Source organism: Aythya marila (assembly GCF_965140915.1).
Source record: "Aythya marila genome assembly, chromosome: 4".
In the NCBI taxonomy this organism is placed as follows: Eukaryota; Metazoa; Chordata; class Aves; order Anseriformes; family Anatidae; genus Aythya; species Aythya marila.
Window position 1 is genome coordinate 53,504,839 of NC_139045.1, and position 12,532 is coordinate 53,517,370.

Consider the following 12,532-nt stretch of genomic DNA (forward strand, 5'->3'; position numbering starts at 1 on the left):
TAAAAGGGCTTTACTTTTCCCCTTCCTTGCATTTGAAGCTATGAATGAAGCCACAATCACTTACGAAGTAGCACAATGACACCAAATAAATAGTATGTCTTCATGATCAAAAAAAGGAAGAAAAAAACACACAATAAGGGAAGTGATTACTAGCAAAACCACAGATATCTCTGATGTAGTAAAGAGCATATGAAAACGCTGGATAACTGCCTTTCTTAGTAAAAAAAAAAAAAAAAGTTGTTTTTTTTTTCTTTCCAAATTTGTATCAGAATGAAATCCCCCTCTTGCGCTCTTCTACATTTTATGTTGAAGTTGCAACTCATTCCACTACTCTTTCTCCCTCTTCGAGAAAGAAAAGCACAAGTACTAACTAACCATAAATCTTGGCTGCCATTCATCCTAAAAGTGGTGTAAAGTTGTTCAACTCTGATTCAACATGAAGTCCAAAGGCAGCAATGATTGGAAAGGGATAACAGAGTAGGCATCTGCCCCAATTGCAAACTGAAATAGTACATTATAGGAAAATGCCTTATAGGGAAAGCTATATATTATGACATGGGATGCTAAAGAACAGCTGGGAAACACTAAGCGATTATAAAACAGAGCTGAGAATAACATACATCTATGATTCAGCACTTGCCCACAAAGACTTGTAGTTTAACTCAAGGTGACCTGTAAGTTGTTAACGAACGCCTGTATGAGCTGAGCTGGTAATACACGGCTGAAATCCTTCTCTCATTTAAAATAGCAAGTACTTAACAAAGAGCCATTTGTTATCCACTCCCCACGCTTCCTGTTAGGTGGGCTGCCAGCCAGTGACAGCACAGTGAAGGTACCCAAATTCATGGCAGCGTGACTGGCTGCCCAGAGGATTTCAAACTCAAGTTTTATCTATAATCTTGAAACAAAATAAAATTTTTTCCATCAAGTCTCCTCCACTGATAAGTAAATAGGGGTATTAAAGAGTACATCTTTGTTATGCTGTACTTTCATTAGATTCTACTCAGAAGTGCTGAAAGTTGGCCAGATAATTAAAAAGTAAAATGCAGTTTTTCTATTTGACTCATAAAACGGTCTTTAGGTTATCCTCTTTCTAGCCTACTGTTTCTAGATAGTATTTGTAAAATACTCAAAAAATACATGCTCTATGTAAATCTGTGGGAAGTGTTCTGTAACCAGTGCATTAAATAGCAGCAGGGCTTCACATATCAAGGGTTCATAGACAGCACGTTAGAAAATGGCAGTGCACTCAGTCTCAATAGCCTACAGATGAGTTACTTAGACTTTAAAGGCAACATTCATCTCAAGAATTCCAAGAAATGAGCATTGAAAGCATACACACATTCTGCAAAAGTGTGTGAACACTGGGGTCAGACGTGGTTCGATCCTGATTTGTAATAATGCTAACAGCAGCCACCAATAAAGCGACAGACTCAGCCTCTTTCAGATTTACATTTGCTTCAGTCTTCAGCATGGATGAAGACAAGATTTTATTTTCTAATGTATAAGAATCCCCAGGGCTCACTATTTACATAATTCCAGTAACCATTGTTTTAAGAAACTTCTAAATACTTTGAGACATTAAAAACTTGCAAGTGTTGGTTATGCTGCACTTTCTTTCAAGGAAACAAAGATTTCAGGTGACAGTTTCAGTCACACATGCTTTTCTTTCTTGACCTAAAATCTGCTATATGCAGATCATATATCTTTGCCTTCTATTTTAATGTAAAAGTCTTTGCTTTTTAAAGCTCTGCAATCCTCCAATGACAGATAAAATACTAATCTGCATATTAAGGCAGAAACCCAAATATACTGGATACAGAAGGCCCTTTTATACTCTCAGTGCAGTTAATAGCTCAATTCAAAGACTGTTATTATTGTGTGCAATACTGTGATAGATTAAGAACAACCGAAAGATGAACTGATGATAATCCCAGTATATGACACTTGCATACAACACCTCATTTAGTTTCTAAATATTATCGTTGCCAGCTAGATATTTGTCAGTGGAAGTTAACCTAACTGTTCCACAAAATAAATAAATAAAATAAATAAAAATACTGTTTTCCCTGGAGTTAAGATCCTAATTACAGGATCTTAGTTCTACTTAGCATACACCATCCTTATCACTGTGATTTCTTCTAACACTATGTGTGGCATGATGTTAACCAGAAACAGGACTGAATCTTTGTTGGCTTATCTTGGAATCTACATTTATTATTTGTTACTGTGGTAGGTGAGACTGTAACTTTAAATGACAGGAAATTGTTAATATTAATCATTGATTAATTACATCTCCTAAGTGAGACTGACTAAGGAAAATGCAACTGTGTTCCTATTAGGAGACAGAAAGCAAGAGGAGAGCTCCATTCTATCCTGCTCATCATGGAAGATCCAGTACAACATAATGAAATCAAAAACCAAGTAACTGAGAAGGAAATAAAGCATCCTTTCAAATACCAAACAATCTATGGAATGCATCCATAAAATAGCATCAAGGTAAATTCTTAATGTGAATTTCAATTAAAAAATAGAACACTACTCTGTAGATTCCAAAAATAGGTAACAGAATTGACTTTAGAGCCTAAACACCATATGCTTCAAAACATTTTCCAGTTTTTGGAAAGTAAGAAGATTATCTTTCAGGCTAGAAGTGTAAGGATAACCAACAGTAGTTTAAAAGCTCTGTGCTTCCGGAGAGTAAATCCGTGATTAAACTGTAAGGGCCACCCACCTCAGTGCATATTCTAAGAACATAACCTTCCAAATCATTTTCCACTGACAGTGTTGGAGGTGATGATAATGGAGTAAGTGGATATATTTCCTGAGATGATGCCTTGATTATGTCTCTCTTCAGCCTGAAACTAAGTAATTCTAGGTGTTTAAGTGCCATTGTCATACCACTATGCTTTCATGGCATCAAATCTTACACACTCTCTACAACTGATTACAGGGTGGGAAATGGTAACAGATGAAAAGATGGGGCAATTTGGTACAGTCATACATTCTTCTCTCTTTTCATTTTATTGCAAATTCTATATGCTCTGTAGCATGAAGTCAGTTTTGTTGTTCTGTTCATCAATAGAAAGCAAATACTAATTCTGAATGTCTGAAACAGGTTGGGTGATATGGCATTCCTAGTAAAAAGATTCCAAGTACAAGGTTTCAAAAAGAACATAGAGAACTTTTATAAAGAATTACCAAACACCCTGGCTACAAATCCAAGGGGAAACTGGGAGGCAAACATGGTGAGAAACCAGGGAGCTGCATAGAGGCTGGGGCCAATCTCATGTTCCTCAAGGTGGTTATAGAGATCTCGATGGTAGTCATGAAGGAGTCGGGACAGTTGATACATCTGGATCTACATGGATAAAGATTAAAGATTAAAAAAAAAAAGAAAGAAAGAAAGAAAGAATAAAGATAAATATGTTTTAACAGTCACAGTAGCAAAGCATGCTGCACACTCTTACTAAAAACTGTGAAAGATACTTGTCAACTGGTGTTTGGACTGACTTTTGTGAAGAACAGAAAGACTCAGAAACCACTTAGAAGACCCAGGATGCGTCACCCATGAGTCTACAATAGGCTTATATGCATGGTCATCTGAACCTCATACAATATATAGCAGAATTCTTGCTGTTGTGGTTTTCATAATTTCCCTGGTACCCTTTTTTTATTTGAAACTTGTGCATTTAAGATGATATATTCTTCCAGATCATCATCTCCATTCTTGAGAAGTGAAATTAAGTTCAACTCTAGATGTTGACAATGCTACCTATATTGTTTTATTATAATGTAACATTAACATTCTTGTATTAGAAAAACAAATCATACCTGTAAAATTGTCATGTCAGGACGATATTGTTTTCTCAGCCCCACATCAAACATGAGGAACTTTAGCATTTTAAAAGCATCTTCTTCGCTCATATGAAGTAGTAAAACTCCTGCTACAAAACTAAGGCCCTGGCAGTATCCTACTTCCTGGTCCAGAAGAGAATAGGCCTTCAAAATATTGTAGAGGGACAGCTGCCCAGCTCCCAGCTGTGCTGAGAAGTACGGATGTGTTGGAAATGTGCGTCCTGTGAAAATAGCAGAGGTTAGTGATTTACACTAAAGAATAGCCAAAAACACCAGAAAACCCATGAACAAACAAAACAACAGAACAATGGCACAAAACTTGTCACGTTATCAAATTGAACAGTCTTTCAAAAGGTAGATTCTTTTGGAAGACAGATTCTGAGTCAACCTTCAGGAAGTCTGTAAGAAAGTTGACAATATAAAACTATTGATTCATACTCTACAGCTAAGGGTTTCTCTAAGTAGTTTTGCTACAGTAGCTGCAAAATGAATTTGGAAATTGCCAGAGAAGACAGGCTCTGGGATGGGGGCAGACTGCTGTGTGGAACAGCTAAGTATCTGGTCCTTCTGACTGGAACTTGATCAGTTTGTTCAAGGGCTTATAGCAAGGAGGTGGTTGCTTAAAATAGCGAGACTCAATTCAGAGGCTCAGTGACTCACGCAGTCCTCTTCTGTCAAATTAAACAGTGTTAGATTTTAGATAACTATTAGGATCCAAACATAGATTTACAACACCCAAGTTCTCTGGGTCAGGGTTCATTCTCTTCTTTGCTTCTTGTTTTTCCTTCCAGTAAGTGCATCTCATCACCTCCCACCCCATCTTGGTCCCTCCCAGTCTTATGGGTCCTTCCTTCTTTCCTGCACCACGAAGCTCAGACTCTTACATGAGCTGACCCAGTTCACTAACCTGGCAAGAGAATCCCATTTTTGGGGACTTAGTTCTTCTGCCCCATCACTCCACTGTACTGAGGTGCCCCATGAGCACCACCACAAGTGACAGGTGCTTGGAGAGCAGGAGTGAGTTGTAGGAGCATAACTTTTTCCCAGTAGTGATGGGCTTTGGATTTATTTGCCACATTTCTTTAGATTCCAGCCTCTGGTAAACAGTATTAGTTCCAGAGCTGTAGCAGTAAAACTGAACCATTCCCAGCCTTTCAGTTCTGGAACACGATGGTAATTTCCATCCCAGACTGATTTACCTGTGGAAACTTTCATACAGAACTGGAACCCACATGTCCTTATAACAAACCAATCCAAATAAGTAACCTAAATGATTAGTTTGAGCCATGATATGTAATCAGGAAAACAGCAGTTTGTGCAGTAGCTTCTGGGCCCTGTTCCTCTGAGTTCTTGAGCTTCTGGGCACTTTTTCCCTGGGACTGCATTTCTAAGAAGCAGAGGGTGCCTGCTACTGGCAGGTAAGGCTAAGGCTAAAGCAAGGGCAGCTCTAGCAGCTTCTTATGAACTCTGCCAGCTGCCCTTGATCTTCGTCAGGATGCTTGTCGCCTTTATTCTAGATGATTCCTGATTAAGGAGGCTCATTAAAGACCTAGATGATGGGACAGAGTGCACCCTCAACAGGTCTGCAGATGTCACAAAATTGGGAATAGTGGCTGATACACCAGAGGACTGTGTTGCCATTCAGAGGGGCCTGAAAGGCAGAGAAATGGGCTGACAGGAATTCAGCAGGGGGCTGGAGCAGATGCTCTCCAGAGGTCTCTTCCAACCTCAGCCATTCGGTCATATCCTGGTTCTGTGAGCAGACACATTAACAGCCTCACTTCTACAGATATTTCAGAAGATGTTTACAAGGACAGTATTTTCATCTCCAGAAAAAGAGGAAAAAAAAAAAAGCCTCGCCCTATCACATTTCCCCTGCTACATACCTGAACTGAGAGGAAATTTGAATACTTCTTTTATTCTAGTAGTAAGTGGAGCTTGTTTTTCAGTTGCCCACTTGTTAAACACCACCCCACCCTCTAGCTCCTGGAATGCTGCTGTGCTGCCAGATAACATCAGAGCTCCTGTTTCAAGAAGACAAAGCCCGGGGCAGAGTCCTTCTGCCATCCGGTAGCTGCTCTGGCCTGTCACACAGGACTCCAGCATGCCATTTCTCAGCAGGCCTCCCCAGGCCAGGCGCGGTCACATAACTGAACGCTACAGAAGTGATGCTTTTAGCTTCCACACGTATAGGGGAGCTTGCACTCCTTTGCAGAGACTTCTCCGCCTGAAGTTCATACACCGCAGTTTATAGGCAGACCTGTGGCAAGTTTCTTGTCATACAAGTCATGAAGAAAAACCGTAAGCTGAGCAAGAATAAAAATGCAAAGAAGCTTAAAACAAAAGCCAGAAAAACAACAACAGTAAATGGAGGAGTCGAAGTGCTGAACTCACTAGCTGATTTGTTTCTGAGTGCCCTGTCTCTGACTTAACTCAGAATTTCAGCGTTTCCTTAGGACCAATTTCTAGCCCTGCTGAGAAGAGACTGAAATGAACTCTGATACCCCAAGAGTGCCAGGATGAGAAAGTAAGTACCTATACCAACTACTTCATTTCCAGAAAATAATATAACAAAATTTTCTACTGTGTTCAGCAAACACCCAGTGATGAGTACAGCAGTTTCCTACACTGATAGCATCTGGAGATCAGTTTACTCTAACTTAGCAGGAAAAGAAATTATTTACTGAACATAAAGCTAATGTTCAGGAGCTGAAATCCCCACTGACTGCAGCAGTTGTGCAAATGGGGCCAGAGAAGGAAATACACACACAAAAAAAACAACCTGCACAGAACTGTGGCTTTGTTTTTGTCCATGTATTGAAGTAGCACAGCGACAAGTACACTGGGCCAGGAGAGTGGCTGCTGTACCTTAACTCTGCATCCAGATGCTCCTCATTCTCAGGAAGCAGTTCCATCCAGAAAATCCATCAGTTCAACTAAGTGTGGGCAATCCCATTATGGTTTTGCCTCACATTGTGTCAGCAAGACATTTTGGGCTTAATTTGAGAATTTTTTTTAAAATATTAAAACTACACATTGCAAGAATGTAAGTTCTTTCTCAAGGGAGATGTGGATGCTTTCAGAAGGATTCCTGAAGATCTGTTTAAGAGAAACACTTCTAAAAGTCTGACGAAACACAAGTCAAAACATGCAAATTCTTTCAAGCTGCCTATCCAATTGCACCGATAATGCACTGTACTACTCTGTTTTAACGTGAATCATTAAGGTTTTCAGCTTCCTACTTTCATCTTAAGGAAATACCAGGACCCCATCCTTCCCTCAGCGAATGGGCTAGCAAACGGCTCCCCCACAAAATCACTTCGCACAGAAACAAATGCATGCAGTTACTGATTCACCAATGCCTGCAGCTATTTGTCTCTCCAAGCAGAGCACGTGGCTATGAAGAGAAAGTACTTGTGTGTAGAACCAGACAGAAAACACGAACAGCCAGCAAGCCCCAGCGCTGTGTAAGAAAACCACCCTCAGGCTGGCTATGCTTCCAGCTGCCAGTTATTGCACCCTCTCCTGTGTGAGCTCTGCCACGTTACGGACTCAGCTTTACTCAACCAACTCACTAACAAAGCCCTTCACCCATTACTGCAGCACTTTGGTGTGACAGAATCCCCACGCACATTGCCAGGGGTATCGATACCACATACGCTGACTTGACTGATGGGATGGTTACCAAATGATCTGTGTCAGCACTTAAGTGTCTCTCAAAAAAATACTTCTGGCACTGTGCAATCCAGAGGAATTCCTAGAATCAGCGTGACCAAGTCCTGAGGGAAACAATCTGCACATATTGCAACTGCCTGTTCCTAGCTGGCCACTTAAGGCTCCCTGCAGTGTCACACACTTCCCAGTGCCACTCCTCAGCCTGGCAGGCGAGACAAATGGAGCAAAGGTGAGACCAAGCCACTCTCCCCAGCTCAGCTCACACCAGTTTTAGCAGAACTGTGCCTGTTCCACCAGATTTTTGTTTTGCATGCACTGCCTTGACATTTTGACTTTACTAAATGTTGCAAAACACTGGCTGAAAGATGGGGCAAATATTCTCATTTACCACGTAAAGCTTAGTTCACCACCTAAACTTGACAAATCGTCTGTCTCACAGTTGGGTACACGCTGAAGACTGTACAGAGTTATTAAGAAGTAGGTGCCCCTGAACAGCTCTCAGTATAGATGATCCCTATAAGACGTGGCAGAAAGGGTGGATAGCCTTCTACTTACACTGAAATATATTCAAATACTGTTTGAGTATAGTTGTAAAGAACAGAAGTACAACAGGATAACTCTATGAGATCGTACAGAAAAGACCTAAGTGAAAATAATACACCATGTATCAGTCATTCAGACCAAACCAAGTACACGTTTTCCTGTAAATTATCACGATCCTATCGCATGACATGGCGTTAGCTAACGGTGCATAAATTTCCCCAACAACAGGTTTTTCCACGGTAAATTCATTCATTTAAACGTAGTTATTACGGAACTCTTACACTGCTCCGCACAGCTCCTCAGACCCAAACCACAAACGCTACCACACAAAAGCCTTTGTAAATTCTGTCATTCTCTGGAAGAAGAGATTATTTTGTCCTTCACTATGAAAGAACATGATGAACAATGAGAGTAAAAATTACCCCATATGCAAGAGGCGACATCCTCGTGGAAAAACGAGGATGGCTTTTGGTTTCCGAGATATCTGAAATATCCAAGGCAGGAGAGAACAGTATCTTAAAAGAAATATCCACAACTCTATATTCCCAAGAATAGCCGATGGATTAACTATAAAACGTCTGATTCAGACATAAACCAGTGAGGTGTTAAAAACTTGCATCAGATGTCTTGCTTTCAAGCACTTTTGCAAAGGTAAAGGTTAGACATGTGAGCATCTGACTCAACAGTTGCATATATTTGAACAATTACTGTCACGTTAAAATCCCTTAATGACTGAAGATACCACAGAATTCTTAGCCCAGCTGAGGAGCAGCCATGTGCAGCATGCTGCCTGGGGGCTGAACCACAAAGAAAAGGGAGAAGCCTTTGTGAGGGAAGGAGAGGATGCCAAAAGACTTTGCGAGCTCTATGAAACAAATGGCCAACTCATGGCTTCTGAAGTGGAGGGTGGAGGAGTTACTGCCACCGATACAGACCTTAACAGAACTGTGTGGGAGCAACAGCAACCGGTAACGATGTTTAGCAGTGATCCATGTCTTACAGAACGAGCTGATTTTTGGTGTTCCTGGTTTGGTGATCTTAGCCTACCCGTAGCAAGAGTCAATCAATGAAAATTATTTTACAAAAAGGAACCCCAAGCGATAAAGGAACAGGAAATGTAGAAGGAAAAGTTAAGCATGGCATAGTTTTTCTGAAGTGCATAAGAACTGTTCTTCCATGATTACATGTATTTTCAGCAGCCTTTTCTGCTCCCACCTACTGGACGCAATCCTTTCATTGCATTTAGATTTCCTTTCTTGTGCTTCTTCCTAATATTAGAAACAATTTTATATGAATTGAACAATAAATGTAAGGAAAAAGGGAAAACTAATTAAGAAGACCAAAAGCCTGTATGAAGCCCACCTACCTGCCAGCAATGCAAGCTTACAGCCCAGAAAGCCAACTTTATCTTGATCTGCATCAAAAGCTGTGGCCAGCAAGGTGAGGGAGGTGATTCTCCCCCTCTGCTCTGCTCTTGTGAGGCCCCACCTGGAGCCCTGTGTTCAGCTCTGGGGCCCCCAGCACAAGAAAGACATGGATCAGCTGGAGCAAGTCCAGAGTACGGCCACAAAGATGATCAAGGGGCTGGAGCAACTCTCCTAAAAAGAGCTGAGGGAATTGGGGTTGTTCAGCCCGGAGAAGAGAAGGCTCGGGGGAGACCTTATGGTGTCCTTCTAATATCTAAAGGGGGCCTACAGGAAAGTTGAGGAAGGACTCTTTGTCAGGGGGAATAATGATAGGAGTAATGGCTTTAAACAAAAAAGGGGTAGATTTACATTAGACATTAGGAAGAAATTCTTCACTCATAGGGTAGTGAGGCACTGGCACAGGTTGCCCAGAGAAGCTATGGATGCCCCATCCCTGGAGGTGTTCAAGGCCAGGCTGGATGGGGCTTTGAGCAACCTGGTCTGGTGGGAGCTGTCCTTGCCCGTGGCAGGGGGTGGAAACCAACACAAATCATTCTGTGATTCTATAACAGACACTTCAAAAATTCACAAGCTTTGGTTTCTAATCTCTACTGTACTCAGTGGAGTGAAGCAGATGTGCCTCCACAGACCAATTCACTGTCCTAAATTAGGAGCCAGCTACTGCTTACAATTAGGCAGAACACCCTGCTGAGAATTGCCATAAAAAAGAGCTATTGAGTGGATACCCGTTTAACACCACCCCCCCAAAAGAAAACAAACAAACAAACCAAACTTCTGCAATATTTCAGGCAAAGGTTCTAAAGATACAGCAATACACTGGACATTAGGAATGAATAGCACCTGCTACTCAAGCAACTGCACTTAAATGTTGACTTCTTTTCTTGACAATTTGTATTCCACTGGTCTGTGGAGTTCACCATCAATACCTGAAACACAAATGCATTAGAGATGCATCTAGCTGCCTCTAATTACCACATGTTGCAAAGGACCTTTGTGCTTGAAGTGTAGATTTTACATTTTCTTTGTGGTGCCAAGTAACAGTTCTCACTCACACCAGATCAAAAGCAGTTTTTACCCACAACGTATTATTAAATGTTGAGAGGCTTTTTATGTGTTACTTTCTTTTATTTATTTCTCTTCTGGAGATCTCAAAACCCTTATTTTAATTTCACAGCACTACTGTACTTACCTAGGTCAATAAGTATTGCATGTTGCTGGGAAGTTAGCTGTTTCAGGAGTTCTTTATAAGGTGTGTCCTTTGGTTGTTGTTTATTTGGAAAATGATGTTTAAGATGGTATTGCTCTGCTAGAAACTTCCAGATCTCCCCACGGTGGTGACGTGGTACTCCTGAGAGAAGAAGGTCATTAATACAGTAAATTCCCACTCATTCTGAGGGTTCAGCTACAGTTGAACTAACAGGGTTCAGGAACTGAAGATCTGTATCTTGTATCTAGATATGCAAGCAGATCCATATCTGCCAGATATCTATCTGCTGCCTCCAGTAGACCATAGAAGCAGATCGAACTAGTGTGCTTGTACTTCCTTCACCAATAAAAGACACCAGCAACGTACCAGGACAGATTGAAGGTGGAAACAGGGTGAGCTTGCCTAAGTCTAAGGTTAGCAGTTGCATTCAGTCTAAAAAGTACTAGAGGAGGCAGCAAAAATTGTAATGCTCTTCTCTGAAAAACTATATGCTTATCATCCATTTTCCACATTAAAATATATGATAAAGCTCTGCAGTAGAAGTAATTGACATTTTCCCCAAATACAGCACTGACATTGCTGTTGGGAGTAAATTTCAGGAAGCTAGGATGCATGTGTACCCAAAGTATTAACAAGTACAAATGAGATGTGGTCTAGAGACTACAACAACAGCCATGCAATCAGGAAGCAAGTATTTAATCTCCAGTTTTGCTATGGGCTTGCTGAATGACTGGTGCAAGTAAAAATGTATTAAAGCCTAAATTTCTTTCTCTGTATCAAGGGATGAAGCTACTTAACTATTTCACATATGTAACAGTAACCTTTCTCTGCATCTATATGCAGAGCTCTGAAAGGAACAGAAAGGTTATTATTACATGAATACTTTATTCAGCACAAGATTGGCACTATTATACCATCTACACAAGAACTCAATATCCTATTCTTTGGGAAAGTATTCTGCCTAATCCATGATATACTGGAACAAGGTATTACAGTTTGAAGTAGCCTATGGCTTTAAGTTTTTCAGTAATACTTATTTTTACTAGACTACTGTAACTCAGAAACAACTACTTTCCCATGAAATGCTAGTATATCTGTATGGCATTTGAATCCAAACCACAAGTATATTTAGAGCGTGTGTCTGTAAATTACTTTAGGGAGCTTAACCCTGATTACTGAAAGTCTCCAACATGAAGCAGTGAGGGAAAGTGCCTCTTCAGATATCCATATGAAGTTCTGCTAACCTCAGTGAGGTTGAATGTCACACATAGGGTAGAATTGGCTTAATAGAGCACATCTACAGATGCAAAATTACAAGTGAATTAAAGTTCCCTTAAGAGGAATAGTTCCCTATCGAGTTCATCTCTGGATGCTACATTGTACATGTAAGCGAAATATGCATTATACTTAACAGCTACAACAGTGTATGTTATGGGTCAATACTACACATTTACTATCCTAATTTAAGCCCCATGCCTACTGAATCTTGTATTTCTTGCTCATTTGCCTTGCTTACTCAAGTCATTTTTAACAGTTTTGGTCTAAACTAGAACTTGCTCAGTTGAATTTAAATGCATTTTTCATTTCTGCATTTATATGAAATTTGACATCACTCTAACCGCTTGGTTTTACCACAGTTAGGCTCTACAGAGATGTTTGTAGCATTAAGATCTATGGATTATTTACCCATCTGCTGGCTACTTGTATCTGTTTATTAGTAGCAATTCATTAAGCAGAGATTTATTTATTTGTTTATTTAGCATCGCTTCAAGTTAAAGTGCTAGTTTGAACACCGACACAGGCCAGCATCACTGGACTATCA

The 12,532-nt window shown here is 40.4% G+C and overlaps 1 protein-coding gene across 9 annotated transcripts in view; it reads right to left on the reverse strand.

Annotated features, from left to right (window-relative positions):
- The window catches only part of TBC1D1 (TBC1 domain family member 1), a 110,042-nt gene that overhangs the window by 8,049 nt on the left and 89,461 nt on the right, over positions 1-12,532 (reverse strand). For all 9 annotated transcript variants that reach the window (XM_082759999.1, XM_082760000.1, XM_082759998.1 and 6 more), the window contains 3 exons: positions 10,693-10,851; positions 3,835-4,079; positions 3,202-3,361 (listed from right to left, as the gene is read on the reverse strand). In XM_082759999.1, the coding sequence (XP_082616125.1) occupies positions 3,202-3,361; positions 3,835-4,079; positions 10,693-10,851 (564 nt within the window). The remainder of the gene's footprint in view (positions 1-3,201; positions 3,362-3,834; positions 4,080-10,692; positions 10,852-12,532) is intronic.